The sequence below is a fragment of the Nannobrachium achirus genome, assembly GCF_963921795.1.
Source record: "Nannobrachium achirus genome assembly, chromosome: 16".
In the NCBI taxonomy this organism is placed as follows: Eukaryota; Metazoa; Chordata; class Actinopteri; order Myctophiformes; family Myctophidae; genus Nannobrachium; species Nannobrachium achirus.
Window position 1 is genome coordinate 34,023,282 of NC_137823.1, and position 19,038 is coordinate 34,042,319.

At 43.3% G+C, this 19,038-nt stretch overlaps 2 protein-coding genes across 3 annotated transcripts; both read left to right on the forward strand.

The window, feature by feature from the left end:
* Positions 1-690: 690 nt before the first annotated feature.
* Positions 691-18,351, forward strand: agbl5 (AGBL carboxypeptidase 5). 2 transcript variants are annotated; one of them, XM_080744065.1, is made up of 12 exons: positions 691-791; positions 4,801-5,036; positions 6,036-6,207; positions 6,567-6,733; positions 6,860-7,040; positions 7,219-7,397; positions 8,094-8,628; positions 9,212-9,381; positions 10,985-11,120; positions 11,572-11,789; positions 12,943-13,178; positions 15,034-18,351. In XM_080744065.1, the coding sequence occupies exons 2-12, from the start codon at positions 4,843-4,845 to the stop codon at positions 15,336-15,338; spliced, it is 2,493 nt and encodes an 830-aa protein (XP_080600191.1). In that variant the 5' UTR covers positions 691-791; positions 4,801-4,842; the 3' UTR covers positions 15,339-18,351. The 2 variants fall into 2 exon arrangements, with proteins under 2 accessions (XP_080600191.1, XP_080600192.1); XM_080744066.1 differs by having other exon boundaries at positions 716-791; positions 4,805-5,036.
* LOC308300977 (inosine triphosphate pyrophosphatase-like) lies at positions 2,104-2,724 on the forward strand (the record flags this gene model as incomplete). Its single annotated transcript, XM_080744873.1, has 1 exon — positions 2,104-2,724. The coding sequence occupies one exon, from the start codon at positions 2,104-2,106 to the stop codon at positions 2,722-2,724; it is 621 nt and encodes a 206-aa protein (XP_080600999.1).
* Positions 18,352-19,038: the final 687 nt, after the last annotated feature.

Consider the following 19,038-nt stretch of genomic DNA (forward strand, 5'->3'; position numbering starts at 1 on the left):
CTTGAGGGAGTTCCAGGGGGTCCCCCCAGCTAATTAAATCATGATAGTTAGGAACCAATATAAATTGGGGTCCCAGAGATAGAAGTGCCATTAAATGGGGTACGTAGCGACGGTTCGACTACAAAATGACGTCACTTGCGACTTCTGAAAAGCATTACACTGAATTAGAGTTACACCGGAAATCTGCACGTCGGAAAGTCTGAACTCGCCGAAGAAAAGGTTTCTGAGAAATATGGACAGGCCTTAGGGGCCGATTCATATGCCACTTTTAGAGCCAAATTTATTTTGGTTTGCGGAGTGACAAAATCTCGGTGGCACCGAACAGACGAATTAATGACGGTACTCCCCCCATTGCAGTATGAATCGCCCCTTTAATGCGTGTCAAACTGCATGGGGCCGGGGCCCGGGGGTCCTTGAAATTAAAATGGTTGGGTATCATTGCTAGAGCTGTAGAAAATCTCTTATGAATAGATATGTTCTGGCATATCTATTCAAATGGGGCCCTGGGGGGGTCCGCAGGCTAACAAGTGTCAATTTTGGGGGTCCTTGACATTAAAAAGTTATGAGAACCACTGGTCTGGAGTCACAGAAATCGATGAGTCATCAATTTTGGTGTAACTCGAGCTGAGAGCCAATGGGTGGAGGAAGAAGGATGACGTCACGCCGCTGCTAAGTGGGTTTGTTTGGGTTTTTTAAAGAGCCTGCTGCTGGTCTGCTTTGATGGTCGTGAAGAACGAAGAAGGACGGATGTGAAAGCAAACAAGAAGATGGACATCGATCCAAACTAAACGGTATGATTTACTTGTTTTCAAAGCGTTAACACAGATTATAGAATAGACTGCAGACAAATATTCATCACATCCCGTCGTGCTGTTTTGAACATCACAGTTTGGCAGCTAGCTGAGCAGCCTAGAACGATTTGCAACAATGTAAAATCCTGTTTGCTAATGTAGCCCTGAGACTGTGCATAACAATGGAAATATTAAAACGTTAAAATGCGTGTACATGAAACTGGGTTGATGGTTATTATTATGACATTGATGATCACATCTAGCAGTGCAGTGCCAGTGCCGTCCGTCCTCTGTGACATGATGACAACCATCTTGTGACCCAATAGAATCGGTCGATCCATTCTAATGTGTGGGTTGCCAAGGTAACGCCATACCACCGATGCTTTTTGTTTGCCTAGTAAAGTGATCAGTGATCATGAAAGTCGAACATCGGGTTTAGTGTGTGTCTGTGTGACACTGGACTGAAAGAACGCATTCGTTCTATTTCAGTGCTCAGAATGTCGACTACCTGCAAGACACGGTCTGCAGGTACATACAAGCAGTGTTGATCAATCTTGCATGGTCATGGATCATTGGTGATTAATGTGTGTACAAAGACCGTAATTGCTTGTGTGTTTGTATGTGAGAGTGAGAGCGCAATGGTAAGTGTTTATGAATTCTTGTGTCAATGTGAATATGTAATGTATATGTAATAGTAACTATTACATATACATTACATATTCACATTGACACAGTAACTATTAAATAGTTATTATTACTGCTGTAGGATTTCTGTGTCAGTGCTGTGTGTTTGTTCCTGTGTCGCAGAGATTGTTTTTTTTTTATGACATGGTATGGTGTGTTGACATTTAAAGAGAATACAATCCAAAACCTGCAAGAAAACAAATACATAATGTAAAGAAGGCTTTCATATACTTGCCAGCCTCAGCCTTAGTCATAGTGGATACCACGCGAGTTAGATCTTGTTCAGGGGGCCTGGAACCCCATTTATGGAGATAACTGAGCTATTCATGTATAACATCCCCATATACAGTATATGGAGATGACCTATCCAATAAAGTCTGACATCATAGACCCCCTCCTGGAACTACAAAATGAGCTAACTGAAACATCCAAGCCTGACATAGACTATCTTTGGGCTTGACCGACATTGGGATTCCATATGGATATGACTGACTCAGAGCGACATCACCGGGATGACACCACCCCTGCAGCCAACAATATAAGAGACTTCTGATCAATATAGATTCCATTGAGGGTCTGTCTGCAAGACTAGACCTTCAAGAGTTTCTTAGCAGATACTGTAGTCAGCATGGCTGTTCCTGCCGGCAGGTCTGTGGTTTTCGTTACTGGAAACGCGAGGAAACTTGAAGAGGTTATTCGGATCTTGGGAGACAAGTTTCCTTACAAACTCGTATCCAAGAAGATTGACTTGCCTGAATACCAGGGAGAGCCAGATGACATCTCCATACAGAAGTGTAAAGAGGCAGCATGTCAGATCGATGGGCCGGTGATAGTGGAGGACACCTGCCTGTGTTTCAGGGCCCTAGGGGGTCTGCCTGGTCCTTACATAAAATGGTTCCTTGATAAACTGAAGCCAGAAGGGTTGTATAAGCTCCTAGCTGGGTTTGAAGACAAATCGGCCTGGGCTCTCTGCACCTTTGCCTTCACTGCTGGGAAGAATGAGCCAGTACAGCTTTTCAGAGGGATAACAGAGGGGTCTATCGTGGACCCCAGAGGTCCTAGAGACTTTGGATGGGACCCCTGTTTCCAACCCGATGGTTATGACAAAACCTATGCTGAGCTGCCTAAAGATGTAAAGAACACAATCTCTCACCGCTACCGGGCACTGGCAGCCATGTCTGAACACTTCTCTAAGTTAAACAATGACACACCACAGAGCAAGAAGAAGCAGGAAGATGAACCAATCTGAGAGGCTCTGAAGCTAAATGTATTTTATAAATACATATATATTTTCAAAGTGCTAAAAAAAGACTAGACCTTCAAGACATTGACCAGTTTGGCTCCAAATAGGAGATAACTTGTGGACCCCTGAATGAACCCAGGTCGCGGGCCTCATACTCAAGTCCTACAGATTCCTTCCCTCTTCCGGCTAAAGGGACATCTCGGTTTAATTCCTACTTGGACACTATCACACAACAGGCCTTGACTTAGGTTTAGACCAGAAAGACAGACAGACAGAGACACACACACACACACACAACACACACACACACACACACACACACACACACACACACACACACACACACACACACACACACACACACACACACACACACACACACACACACACACACACCAAAAACATACAAAGAAATAAAATAAAGGATAATAATAAAGCACTTTAGCACACTAAAAATTGGACCAGTGCGAAGTGAGTGGTGCAAACACAACACACGTTCATATCTCCTTGTATGGGCGTTCTGGAGCATACATGGAGATCCGTAGTACTAATATATTTTTGGCTAATACGTTTTGGCTATCCATCCTTACATGGAGATCTGTACTAATACACACAAGGTGAAATGTAGGAGCGGTTTCACCGCTCAAAAATCACAGTTGTACAAGATAACAGAATTTCACCTATTAAAGTGGCTTGAGGTTGGATGCAAAACAATTGTTCACTCCTCTTGCATGATGACAAGAAGAATGTAAACAATTTCCATTAGTTGCACAGAACTCAAATCACACTTGGCATTTTGCTCCTTTTACTATGACAGGGGTCTTCAACGTTTTCAGGCCAAGGACCCCTTAGTTGAGAGAGAGATGAAGCAGGGACCCCCACACCGTATCATAGATTCCATATAGTTTCATTGTTTGACAGCACAATCATCAGTACAGTATATTTTGGATTCATGTTAATGTGGGTTTTCATATATTTAACCACTTGAACCGTCAATACTTAATAAACTTGACCTTTCACTGTACTTAGGCGGCATTCACACAGGCACGTTTTATTGCGATTAAAACGAATCCTCTAACGTATTGTCAGAAAATACACAACGTTTGGGCATGTGTGAAGATGCATCCGTATTCTTTTTCGAATCAAAGAAACTAATGCAAATCCACAAAAAAAACTGTGGTTTCGATTCGCTACAGCAAACCCTTCACTGTTGGTGTGAATCCATCCGTCTCAAATACAGGCAATATATAGAGCCATGTGCGGGTTCAATCCATAGTTATTTATAAAAGGTTAAATCCCCCTCCAGACCGTCCGTTCTCATTAGATTTCTGACCATTCTGGCCGCCTCCTCCCCTCATTGATTCAATTTCTGAGAGAGAGAGAGAGAGAGAGAGACACGTTGATGTCCTCCTCTTCGTAGATATTCATATCTTGCTATTAAAAGTATTTGCTGTCTGGTTTATTGCTGGTAGATTTTGCGAGTCCCTCCGGCCGCCGCTGGTTTTATTTTTTGATCGCCCGTTTACGACCGTCGACCGCAGATAAATAGGCTGACACCTGCGCCTCAATTTTGCGGCGGTCCTGCGGTTACAATGTGAGTTGAACTTGAAGAATTAATAAACACAGGGAGATGGAGGGGGCATTATTATGCAGCTTGGATACATACATGTCCCATGGACAGACGTGGACGATTCCTTGTTTCGGATGACAAAGTGCAGTGCGAGCGCAAACGTATCCATTAAATATGCAAGAATGTAGCAACTTCACCCCTCCCATTCGCACGACTAAACCGAATTATATTATGAGAATGTGGCCTTAGTCTGCTCTTTTCCCCCTCCAAAGCACTTTGCCAAAGATAACCGATCTACAAGCTCACAACGCCTCGCTTGTAGATCTTCTATTTTTGACTAAAGTTCTCAGAATATGGATTCTAGGGTTCAAGTGGTTAATATAAAAAAGGGGGAACAAAACAATTTTCTATCACACAAAGATTTGCAGGCCCCCCTGTAGTAACTCTGAGGCCTGGACCCCCTGTTGTACTATGAGTTGTGACAAATCTAATTGTTTCTTGGTTCTTGACAGGCAGTCTGTGTCCGACCCCAGGCTATATACGGACCCGGAAGCATGGAGGCACGCTTTGGCAATGTGGTGTTCAGCTCAAACTTCGATTCAGGGAACCTGGCCCGCGTGGAGAAGGTGGAGAGGGGCAGCTGCTCCCCGTCTGCAGACACGCCCTCTGTGGGGAACACCCCCGACTACGATTTCAACGTGTGGACAAGACCGGATTGTGCTGGGACGGAACACGAGAATGGAAACAGGTAGAACTAACTCCCTGAGCTCGGTTCATTTTCCAAAAGCCTTTGACCTGTATTAATGATGTATTATGTCTGTGTCTGGTCGCTCCAACATCGCGACCAATCACTAATGGGATTATTCAGCCTCATTGTAAAGAAAGCATTTTTTTCCTATAAAGGATACAATGAAATGATAAATAATGAAATGAAAAAATAAAAAGGACAAAACAGATGGCAAAAAGTTGTGTTCAGAATGGAGAGTGAAATCGAGTGAGCAATAGTGTTTCCTTTTTCCAGGCCTGTAAATTATATGTGGTTATCAAATTTCAATGAGAGCGTTTTTTCTTTTTACAAATTGTCATAGAACAAATGGAACAAAGAAGTGGGTTTAATTCTCTATTTCACCAAGTTCACAATAATGACACAGTCTTTGATCTAACTCAGTTCCAGTGTACCGATGTGTCAATGTAAATGGTGAATTCATATAGCACCTTTATCCAAGGCGCTTTACAAGGTGCTTTACATTCACCGATTCCCACACACATTCATACACCAATGGCAGCACCAACCTGCTCACCAGGAGCAACTAGAGGTTCAGATTCTTGCTCAAGGACTCTTCAACACTAACACTGGGGGAGCCCGGGATCGAACTGGGAACCCTCTGTGTTCTAAGACGGCAACTCTACCCCTGAGCCACTGCCGCCCACTATGTATGTAGCGCGGCAAAAGAGATTGCTTGCTCTTGGATAGATCGTTCTGTATGAGTGACTGATACTTTTTGTATTTCTATTGAATTTCCTTCAATAGAGTGGAATCTAATCCAATCTAATATTGTGAAGTGGAATTCTTTTCCATTTAATTTCACTGCCAGTAATAATTTGATGTCATTCATTTTGGGCCCAAAACAGTGCAGATCAAGAGACTTGTTTGTGTACTTGTAGGTTCACTGCACATAGCCTGTTGGAGCTCCATTATTTACTCTGTTGTTTTCCATGATTCATATGCTGTGTCTTTGCATGCCAGGTCATGGTTTTACTTCAGCGTGCGTGGTGCCATGCCGGGGAAGGTGCTAAAGATCAACGTGATGAACATGAACAAGCAGAGTAAACTGTACAGCCAGGGAATGGCGCCGCTGGTACGCACGCTACCTGGAAAAACACGCTGGGAAAGGGTCCGTGACAGACCCACTTTTGAGGTACAAACTCGCACCCACACATCCACCCATGAACAACAAATTAACTGTTGATGTAAAGATGATGGGTAATACTGTAGATAAGCCTGCTAACTCAATTTTACCACTGTGACCAACATGTTATGCCCCACTGCCACAATCACATTTACCTCTACTTGTTATTGCAAACACACACCTACAGTATAAGGCCACATAACCTGCTGACAATTTGAGAGATTGGAGGAAATGTTTAATTACTGATCTTGATACATGTCTTTCTTGACCCGGACTCAAACCCAGAACTTTGCGAATTCTGCAATACTGAATATGTCAACGATGTGTTTCTTTTCTTTTTTAATGACATCTCTTCTTATGGCAACCAGATGGTGGACAACCAGTTCATCCTGTCTTTCACCCACCGGGTGTTAGAGGTGCGCGGGGCGACCACCTACTTCTCCTTCTGCTATCCATTCTCCTACGGCGAGAACCAGGAGATGCTGGGACGCCTGGACCAGAGCTACTCCAGTGGTGCCCAGCTCAGCCCCAACAGGTAGAACAGGACTCACGTTAACGCACAGTGCTCAGACAGTGACTATAAAACCGGTGCTTTAGACGGACGTCTCTGTTGCTTTTGTTCGTTTGTTCAGTCATTCTCTCATTTATCCCTCCCTCCCAGCTGTGCACCAGAGAGCGTATATTACCACAGGGAGTTGCTGTGCCACTCTCTGGACGGTAACAGGGTGGACCTGCTGACTGTGACCAACTGCAGCGGGATGCGGGAAGAGAGGGAGCCCCGTCTAGCCAATCTATTTCCAGACAACAGCACCCCGCGGCCGCACCGCTTCCCTGGAAAGCGGGTAAAAACTTTCTTCCCCCTTTCTCTGAGGGTAGATGCAAGCCTAATTTATACTTTGTTGCATGGCAGTATAGCGCAAATTATGTAATTATTATAGAGCAACACAGTTGTTAATTTTGACGTCCTCTTTAGGATGACGATTGATAGTATTGATAGCGGACTGTGTGTGTTTTGTGCAGGTGTTTTTCCTCAGCAGTCGCGTGCACCCTGGGGAGACTCCCTCCTCCTTCGTCTTCAATGGTTTTCTCAGCTTCATCCTGAGGAGGGACGACCCGCGGGCTCATGCACTCCGTAACATGTTCGTCTTCAAGCTCATTCCCATCCTCAATCCAGATGGGGTGGTCCGTGGCCACTACAGGTATGACGCACGTGCACACAGGCAACACTATTAACATTCTCTTACAAGGTGTCTCTTTTGGGATGACATTGTTCAGATGCTTTATAACCTGTGACCAGCGGCCATAAACAGGTTTTGAAGCCATGCACCCTGAAGCCATACAAACAAAAGAGTAACAAAGTCATGATGTCACTCGCTCATCCCCCGGTTCGCAGAAGTAATTTCTCTATGGAGAATAACATTGAGTCATCTTAAAATCGTCTCATATAAGCATTGTGGCTCAAAAATAAACAAATGGTCTCCGTGATATTGTTGAGGAGTTGGCTCTGTATGGTTTATGATATTAAGTCACTAATATTTGATACAGTCTGTTTCTGGTGAAAATGTAACTAATTTGGTGACGGTAACATAATCATTTTCTCACCATCAGTTGATTCTTCATATCCATATGAGTCAAACTGCTGAGATCATTTGTTTATGTTTGGAACACAGTTCTTATATGACGTGATATGAAAACAGTCTATGGGAATTCAGAATGGGGGGGGGGCAGTGAGGATGTGTAAATGACGTCAAACTTTGTTACTCTAGTCTATGCAGAAGCATGCAGTGGTGCTTCTGCTACTGTTATCCCTGATATTTAGTGGACCGGTGGATCCAGACAATGCACCATACCGGTTAGATGCTATAGTGAAGCCTCTCTCTATGTTCCCTGTGCAGGACTGACTCCAGGGGTGTGAACCTGAACAGACAGTATCTGAACCCCAGCCCCGAGCTGCACCCTTCCATTTATGCAGCCAAAGCACTGCTGCTCTACCACCACACCAACAACCGCCTGCAGACCCTGCACTCCAACACACACCCCAACAGCCCCACGCTAACACCCACTATCCCCCTCGGCGCCAAGCCCACCAACCAGCCGCAAGCTCCTCCCCTCACCGCTCTGGAAATCACCCTGAACCAGCGCAACGTGGTGAAGGACACAAACCCCGCCCACCCGGAAGTCCCCGCGGTGACGGCGGAGAATGCCTGGGTCACTCCAGAGACGGGAAAGGGGGACGTCGGGAACCTTTCGGCGGTCTCCTCGGAGACGGTGGCCCCGATCACCATAGAGCCGTTGGCCCCACAGGAAAAGCAGGAGCCTCCTATCCCACCCCATGAGGGGGGCGTGGCCTATTATGTGGACTTACACGGTCACGCTTCAAAGCGGGGCTGCTTCATGTACGGAAACAACCTTCCTGACGAAGGCCAACAGGTGAAAAGCAGTCGATATTACATTATTATTATAGTGTGTGTGTGTGTGTGTGTGTGTGTGTGTGTGTGTGTGTGTGTGTGTGTGTGTGTGTGTGTGTGTGTGTGTGTGTGTGTGTGTGTGTGTGTGTGTGTGTGTGTGTGTGTGTGTGTGTGTGTGTGTGTGTGTGTGTGTGTGTGTGTGTGTTACATGTCTCCATTCCGACATGTCTCCATTCCGACACTAACCCTATACCTAACCCTAATCTCTATGGAAGTGTTGCCACTCCGACAATAAGAAGTCAATGTCGGAATGGAGAGCAGCCCCTGTGTGTGTGTTAATTATTATCCTTGAAATGATACCAAGAAAAAGTGATTGATATGCAGCAGTTGAGTTATTATTCTTATATGTGTCGCCAGTTATTTTCATATCATCAGCTGGAATCAGTTCTTCTCTCCTGTTAATAATAATGATAATGTTGCCAGCCCACCCTCCCTTTGCTGGTTAGTCAAAATTCTAAATGTTGAAGATCCATGGTCACATATTTATTTTCTCCTATGCATAGCAGTAGAGGTGGTGGGATATTAACCCGGACTCTTCATTGCAGGTAGAGAACATGCTCTACCCGAGGCTGATCGCCGTGAACGCCGCACACTTTGACTTCCAAGGCTGTAACTTCTCGGAGAAGAACATGTACGCCCGGGACAAGAGGGACGGCCAGTCGAAAGAGGGCAGCGGGCGAGTGGCCATTCACAAGGCCATAGGGCTGTTGCACAGGTGGGAGATCACGTGACACGCACACGTGCACACAGGGGCTGAGGCACGCCAGGTTACATGTTTAGTTTAGTTTAGTTTATTAGCACATGGTATATCATTAGCAGATTTAAAAGTTCAATAAGAACAATACAATAGAATACAACAAGGGGAGCAGCTGTGCAATAAAGAACTAAAAACACAGAAACTGCACAAAAAGAACAAAAACAAGAGGAAAAAAGAAAAAAGAACATTAAGAAAGATAACACATCAGTAAACTAAATCATGTGGAATACAGTAAGGAAGAAATAAGATATACGGTAGCTCTAGATGTTTTTTTTAATATTGGCAAGGATATTGATGACTTAAGTGAAGCATCTTGACAGTTCCTCAAATGAGGGCCTCTAAATTTGATAAATGATTGATGTTTTGAAGTACGACAATTACAAAAAGGTAAATCAAAACCATCCCTTTGCCTTGTGTGGTAGTAGGAGTGAACATTTAGTAAGTTCTGAAGGAAAATACAATTACAATGTATTCTTCAAGACATGGAAGAGTCTGTAAACTATTTACAGACTGAACAATTGGTTTGTTGTGCCAATGACATTAATTTGTAAAACTCTTATCAGGGCTTCAGCAGAAAACCCACAACGTTCAGTTTGCTAACAGCTGAGGACCAGCTGCTTTTTTCTTTCATTTATTGGATCGCAGTTTAAGTTCCTGTGACAAAGGTTTAGTCAAAAGCTGGAAGGACTTATCTCACACATGTCTCTGGTGGAAGCCAACTGACATTTATTAACTACCAAACAGACAAGGGAACCTCAACTTAGAAAGAAAATATAATAATAAAAAATACTCGCCATGCATTTCTAAGACAGACACAGCAGAGACTGACTACTTTTCCAGTGTCTCTGGCTGTCACTTGCTGTGGCCTCAGACTCACTGCTAAAACAGAAGAGAAAGCGAACCTGATTAACTGGCTTTTAACAAAGGCAATGAATTAGAAACTGTCTGTAAGACAGAAAAAAACAATAAAGCACACACATCCACTCACTGAAAACCAGGTGCTGGGCTGTGGTCACAATCCAATAGGAATAAAGTCTGCACACTGGGTCATGCTCCAAAGCTTAAAAATGTATTTGATTCCCTTACACGATCCTAACCCTTTGGTTCCATTTTCTAAATTAGAAACAGGTAGACCTTTTTGACGGCAGTCAATATGGCTAAGGATTTGTTCCATTCAGGCCAGAGTCAGGGTGCGTAGCTATTGTGCATGTTTGCTCACTGGAAAGGCTCCGCTACACTAATGGAACAGAGCCTTAATTAGTATAGTTTTCAACGCCTGAAGGAAGTAACATTGCACAGCAAACTTCTGTCAGTCAATATGGCTGTCAAAAAGGTATTTTAGGAACGACTGTATCTCAACTCTGACATACATAGCTTCTGAAATACACCCAGAGAGAAAAAAGGTAGAGGAAGTCATTGCAAAATGCAATGGTTGCAGCTTGAGTCTAGAGACCGTATTAAGGTGTAACAAAAACAAAACAAGTCATAATCATACTACAGTATACATGGTATTAATGTTCATTTGAATGCATTTTCTCTGTCATTTTTCTTCCTCCCCCAGTTACACATTGGAGTGTAACTACAACACAGGGAGAACAATGAACACCATCCCGCCAGCCTGCCATGACAATGGACGGGCAACGCCCCCACCTCCTCCCTCGTTCCCCCCCAAATACACCCCCGAAATATTTGAACAGGTGGGTGTGTTGGGAATTACACGTTCCTGTGTCTGGGATCACACACATGATAGAACCTTTGTTTCTGATCAAGCAAAATCAGATTTGTTGAGAGCCACGTGTCATTTCCCATAATGTCACAAGCTAGGAGTTGCTTAGCAATGCATAAACAGAGCAGTTATTAAAACCTGTTCTTTAAACTTTGATAGCTCATGTACGTATACACAATGTATAAATATAATGGAAAACTTGAGGTCATGTATTGTAGCTAATAACATCACGGCTTTGATCTGTGTCTATTGTTCGCCATAATGCACTCCATTCCATAATCCCTGCTTTTCTCTCCTCATTTAACCATTTCCCCCTAATAGTTTTTGTTTGTCCTGAATCGTTACGGTATTTCTTTAAGAATATTTATTTTGTGAAGAATATATACATGTGTGCACTGTGTTTGTGTGTGTGTGTGTTCCAGGTGGGTCGCGCCGTGGCCATCTCAGCCTTGGACATGGTGGAATGCAACCCCTGGCCTCGGCTGGTGCTGTCGGAGCACAGCTCCCTGACCAATCTCCGAGCCTGGATCCTCAAACACGTCCGCAACACCAAGGGCCTCAGCACACACATACACGCCCCGCCCCCTCCCAGGATACACCACAGCGGCAGCAAGGCGTCGCCGCCAAAGACCTTCAACAAGTGGGTTCACAGCAATTTTTCATGCACACTTCACGGTTGACTCGCGTGCTGCTGACATGTTTTAATGGTGTTTTGGGGTTTGTTTTCACGGTGTGCCCAGGGTTTGTCTGTAGATAGATATATTGTTGTACAGTAGGTGTGATATTAAAATGTAATTATTGGCAGGGGTTGACACCAGTGTTTTAGTACTCGAGTCAGGACTCGAGTCCACATTTTCATTGACTCAATCTCGTCTCAGTCTCGCCCATGATTTTACTCGGTCTTTCTTGACTCAGTCTCCATCTCGGACTAAGGGACTTGGGACTCTTCCCCCAAGACAATGCAATGAAATAATTGTATTATACCCATATTATGAGGAGCCCATTAACATTATAAGAGAGCTGTCTGGCACTTTTCATTGATGAATTACTAGATGATGTGTCTACAGTAAATGGTTTAGTAAGAAAACCCATAGTCTGGAAAATGAGACAAAAAGTGCAAATAATAGCAGGAACTAAGATGTAAAATTATGTCCTGGGAATCCCATGACGTTATATCTAGATCTATCTTCTTCATTTTGCTCTCAAAGTGCACCAGAGCAATACATTTAACTTACAAATGCAATGAAAAGGGATAATACCCACTAACCACACCTCAGTACATATCAAATGAGGACCTTCTTTTTTTTTAATTTCTTTTTTTATCTGGTCTCGGTCTTGACTTGGTCTTGACCCCCTCCTGCACTCGGTCTTGACTTGGACTCGCTTTTGGTGGACTCGACTACAACACTAGTTTACACTAACGGTTGCCTGACTGCCCTTGGGAAGTAAATGAAACATTCGGGCATTCAGTCTTCATTAATTATTGGCTATTCATGAAGGACAATGCTACCTGTTTACAGTACAACTAGCAGCATGCACTCATTCTGTTGTTCAAAGTGACTATCGCCACTCTGCAGTTAATCGACTGGATTTAACATTAATTAGTTCTACAAGAGTAAGGATTTACGGTACTTGTCGGGCAAGTGGGCATGACCTTTGGGCAAGTAGAACATGACCTCCTGTACTTGCCCAATGGGCAAGTGCCTCTGAGACCTTAGTGTCAACCCTTCATAAAGCAATTGCTAATAAGAGTCTTTTTATTTTATTTTGCGTGTATGTGTGTATGTGGGCAGCTCTCTGTCTGGCTCGGCATCGGAGAACACCCTGAGTCGACGTGTTCGCTGCAACAGCCACAGTAGCAGCAGCCAGACACCCTCGCCGAAGATCCACTCCTCCCCCAGCTTCACCTTCGGCTGTCCCCCGCCGCGCACGCACGTGCACACACACCACCAGCACAGCAGCAGCAGTAGCAGCAGCAGCGCGCACGCCGGCGTTCGCTTAGGCAACAAGACACTTGGACCAGTCAGAGGTAAGACAATCTGCTCTGTCACTTCTCCTTCCCTTCACGCTCCCTCCCTCCCTTTATCTTTCACATTCTCTTGGTTAGACGCATATCCCTCTCTCTATTCATGAAGGTTTTCGGAGGCTGAGGGCTGCTTGTGTTGGCCTTCTCTATTGAAGCTCAAAGCTAGCTCAAAACTAGATTGATATGTCAACGATGATGTGTGTATCTGTGTGCTGATTGGCTACTTGTGTTGCTGTGGTGGTGATGTAATGGCAGTCCAGCCTCTGGTTATTTTTTCGCTTGGATTTTTATGACATGCTAACATTACCTCACCTCCACTAAAGCCTGAGTTATTATACGTAGTTGCACACCACATCAAGCACTGGAAATAAGTCACAGGGGGGACAAAAAATGTTCTAGTTTCCATTTCCTGGAAAGTAACAGTTTTGGTCCAATAAGCTTTCTTCCCGACAGCGACATTATACTCAATATACTGTAAACAGAAAGACAGACAGTCTCCTGTCTCCAAAAGTTTCAAGCTTGCCTCACAACATGGCTATAGTGATTTCAATTCTTATTGGCCAAGGCAAGGATCCATTACAAATCCCAGTCTTAAGTTGGGGAACCCTAGACCTAGAGGGTCTATCGTTCCACCTGCTGCAGGTAAACCATCCTTCTGTCTAAATCTAAAGTTGAAAGTTTATGACTTGTACTGTAGTTGTTTTGACTTTTTTATTTCTCTATAGGTCTGATGGAAGGACTAGTATTTTGGTTTCACAAACTACAAGACCTTATAAACATCTAGCATTGGGTTTCCTGGTAGCCACAGACCATGGGATCACTCACTATACTATGCTCCTAGAGATTGAATTCGACCCCCGTCCTGTCTCATCCCTCTCCTCTCTCTATCCCAGTGGCGCCACTTCAGCATAAGCTAATGTGTGGCATGGTCACCTGATAGCGTCGGTACCAATGGTTAGGAAACACTCATTTCCGACATGGGCTATTAGCAGGTACAACAGTGTCAGATAACAAACAGCATCATCCTTTAAACATCTTCAATTAGAATTCTCCAAGACACGTATACAAACATTCAGGGGGAAAAACAAAACATCAAAATGGTGGTGTTGAAGTGATTACTCCCTTTAATATCTCATTTATAGATTTACAATCTTGAACATGTGCAGAAATGGCTTGAGGCGACTTAAGTATGCTGTTGTGTAAATCAACAATTACATTTTTGGTGGTTTTTACCCCTTTTTCTCCCCAATTATGCCAATTGCATCCTCCCCACACACATTTCTGTGTTGACGCTGCTGTTGTAGCCTACTGACTCACCTACCAGTGAGGAACCCCCACCAGGAGGACATAGAGCCTTCGTCCTACTCCTCCTGCTGACAGGTGCCGCCCCAGCCCGTAGGATTACATGCAGTGACAATTCTCACCCTCCCCGCCCCGGCTTCCTTCTCCCGAACATTGGACCACCTCGTTGGGAATTTCTATCCCCCCTAAAAAATAAAATAATCCAGAAATGTTTTTATTTTTTATATAATAGTTTTTATCCCTCGATTTTGTAAGCCATTTTTCACCCAGTGACAATTGCCTAAGCTGTAATCCTGGGCTCTGCTCAGAAATGTTTTTTAAACAATCACATTTATATATTGACCAATATTTAAATATTGTGGGGCCTAAGTATGGCAGCTATCATGCCTTGCCATACCCAAACAGCTGCTCTGCCCTTAAATAAATATCAATAATCAATATTGGGGTGAAGGGCAACTTTGACTAGAAGCTCCTGTGCATGTGTGAGTACATCCCCTGCATGTCTGAGCCAGGTGTGTGTGTGTGTGTGTGTGTGTGTGCCTCTCTCTCTGTGTAGATGCTAAGAGTCAAGAGAAGAGACGCCCTGCCCACCACCGCTCCATCCTCCGGTCTCCTAGCAACAGCCACACCCCCGCCCGTCCCCCACCCTCACCCCCCTCCTCCTCTTCCTCCTCCTCCTCATCGTCGGTGTGTGCAGCGGGCGGCTGCCCCCTCCCGGCCGCCGTTAGTATGGCAGGTCTGTACTCCCTCCAGCCCCCAAGCCTGTCTGCCCTGCTCCCCTCACTGCAGGCGCTGGCCCGCCCTGGGCAGCTCCTCCAGAGCCGGGCTACCAGCTCTCCAACTGGGCCCACACAGGACTGAATATATTTGTGTGTGTGCGTGTGCGCGCGTGTGTGTGTGTGTGTGTGTGTGTGACTGTGTGCGCGTGCGTGCGTGGGCGTGAATAAGAACAAACTTGGTGCTAGCCTAACTGTTTTACATTCCTCTGATTTCCCTTTTCTTCTTTTTGCCTTCTGACCTATTTATGAAATTAATATATCAGCAATATCTATTCTGCACATATTAGGAGCCATGCCCTCATTTCGGATATACATTTATTATTATTGTTATTATGTAAATAAGCAGTTCAAGCAGAGGTGCCAGTGAGTGTGTTAGCCTAGCTAAAATAGAGACTGCACTTTGAACGGGCTATGAAGCACATGTGCACAGCCCAACTCTAGAAATACTGATGCCAATGGAAATACACTCACAAGCCTTTTCTGCTTGTAGCCAAATAATAAGCTAGGAAGCAAAGTTACTGCAGAAATCTTTCTTTAGAAAAAAGAAAGGATTTGACCCCAGTATTTCTTTTTTTACTTGTTCTGTTATAAGCTTAAAGCACATTTGGTTTTTACTTTTCTTATTTTATTTCTTTGTCGTTTTATTATACTTGCTTGCGTTTAATCTGGAGGCTTCACACCAGCAAACATATTGTATATTGGCTGTTTGGTGTCACTAAATTGGACTGGATATGCTCTAGAATAAGTTTCACCTCCCAGAGAATTTAGACCACTTTTGATATGAGCTGACATACATTTATTTGAGTGTAAACGTATGATTGACAATAATTTGCCGTTATGGATTCATTTCATAGTTCTGGAGTTTGTGTGTCCAGGCTGTGAAGCTCTTGAAGGCCTCAAAGCACTGTCATACAAACATCATGTGAAGTAGGGCTGGGCAATGCTGTGTATGGATACAGTATATCCATATCGTCTGTTTGAACATTGTCAAAAGGATACAGGTCCAGTGGGCACCTAAACCTTGTAGGCACCTCAATGTCAAAGTGTCTGTTTCTTTCCAAAACCTAAATTTACCCTTCAACTCCCATCCCCAAAATGACTGGCTATCACATGTTTTGTAGCATTTTGGAATTGGTTGAAATATTGGGCCTAAATGTACAAAGAAATATATATATTGGCCCTCATTTGTAAATTAAATATAGATATACAATCAAATATAAATATAAAATAAATACATATTTTAAAGAATGGTGCCCAGTGTTCGCAGGGGCCCAACGTTCACAAACAGCAGATCTTTAAGCTCACTTAAGGGTTGGCGTGTTGTGAATGTCTAGTATTTTCACTATATTGGACAATTTTTGAAAAAGAAAATATCGTCACAAAACGATGTTACTACAATATCAATTGTTAAATTGGCAATTTACCAAAAATAAACTGAAATTTTATCTTATGCATATCGCCCAGCCCTAATGTGAAGCACAAGCTTTATGTCTTGTTAATGTCTATATGTGCACAGTTGTAATTATGTGTAAGCACGGTGTGACACCAGAGAGAGATCTTGTGGAACGGCGGTTAATTATGGCCATGGTTTTGAGTAATATTTATTAAGTAATAATTAAGTTGGGTCCAGTGTACCTACACTACAGTTTTTCTAAGCTGGTGTTGGGGAGTGTTTATGATTTAAATCTTAATATATTTTTTAAACAAATTTAACCATTTAGACCGGGTACGCATTATTGCGTATTATTATTTTATGCTTTAATTTTCGCCGAAAGTTCCCCCGCAGGATAGATACACAGGGATTCATGAAGTTATCTGGTATGGTGCATCTTGTGGTTAGTGCGGGACAGCTTTATCTCAGATGGATTATTTGAAGAGACCCCACCATGATTTATACTAATGAGATTATAGTGTGTTGTTTTGTTTCTAATTCAGCTCATCTCAGATCTTGATGAGATGTAAAAGGCCCAGAGATTTGACCTAAGCAGAGGTTTGGCTGTGTAGTAGAGATGGATTGCAGTCACAGTGGTAGAATGTCTTTAACCCCCAGAATATCATCTGACCAGTATACACACCAGGCCAGGTAGTGGAGCATTGTTCAGATGAACCTTTTATTGTAAAATCAGGAGTGTTCATTTAATATATAAAAATGTACCCCTTGTTTCACTGTGTACCATTCCGATTTGTCCGTTTCATGATGACATTTCTTCTGTTCTGTAGCTGTTCTGTCCCTGTGCTGTGATTTGTATTGTAGCAATGGTGTGCTCTTGTCTGTATTGGTTTGCTGTTATGAACAGTGGGCGTTTTGAGCACCCAGCCCTCGTCTTGGCCAGGAACTCTTGAGTTTTGAGGCAGTCTAATGCTTTCTTCCTTCACTTGCTTCATTGTCTCCTCACCAGGCAAGAAACTCATCCGTACAAGGATGTGCTGACTGAGGCGATGAGAAGATTGAAGTGAAGTCTGGCTTTGACTAAAAGATCAATTGCAATTTAGTTGTCTTTTTTATATATATACAGTATATATATATATCTATATACAATTGTCCATTTTAAATTCAATTTACAATTTAGGCATTTAGCAGACGCTATTTCTGGAACACAAAATATAAAACCACAGCTTCCAATATTTGAATCATGAATTATGATGAATCTTCTGATAGTCATCGTGTACTGTAGCCTATTACCCACTGCATACCTCATAGTAGAAAACGTATAGGATGAGCTTTTCAGTTCATGACATCTCAGTACTGTAACTATTATGAACACCCTTATCTACAATCACACTTGTGAACATGTGTGTCTCTTTCTTGGTTGTTAGAGCAGATTTGCTCAATTCAGAATAACAGGAATAAAGACATTGGGTGGAAACATGTTTATAGTCACATTCTTCTTGTGCTCTTCAATGCACTGCTAATTACAGACAATACAGTGTCTGATTTTCAATCGGCTATTTGGAGAAATGTGATCATTTTTGGCGCGTGACACTGTTGTGCAATGAAGTGTACATTAGGCTTACATTAGGCTTCATTCCTTGTTGAGAATCTTGGCATTTCCTTGGACGTGGTGCTAACCTTCTTCTACACGACCATGGTCATGTGTTTGTCTGTATGGATACAGTATGTCCTCCAGCCAGTGTCTGTCTTTACCCTGCTTTCTCTCCCTATTTATTCTCTAATAAAAACTATCCTTCTGTGGAGAAACTTTCATTCAAAAATGCGTGTTGGACCTCTCGTCTCTACTGACTCCACTTCCGTGAATGTGTGTTTGTGCGCGCGTATGCGTTCAGTTGTTTTCCCTTCTATCCCACACTGTTAGAAAATTACTTATGATTCATCCCTTGCAGCTTTCATCTATAGCAAATGTAATGACCGATCGCTGCCTGTTAGGGGTCTAATTATGACATGTACAGTATACTCCGTAGTACGATGGTGTCGCTTGCCAGAAAGAACGGATCTGTTCGTTTTACACAATCATGTGATGGAGTATAAATTGAGCTTCTTGTTCTGTATATCTATTGTTTTTTTGTAATGCTTCTCAGGCAGTTAAGAGTACAATATTGCAGCCTCTTCCCCTCAGGCAGAAGCTATACAGTGACATCCAAGTCATGATGTGGACAATGCATAATGACCTCTGCCAAATGTATTGCATAATTCACTTGCACCAATACTTCCAGTTCCCACATTTTTATAAAGCGTTATGCATGCATCATGGCTTGATATGTGCGTTTCATCTTGCTTCCCTCTTCCCTCCCTCCCTGGTTGTGATGTACTGTCTGTGTGCTCC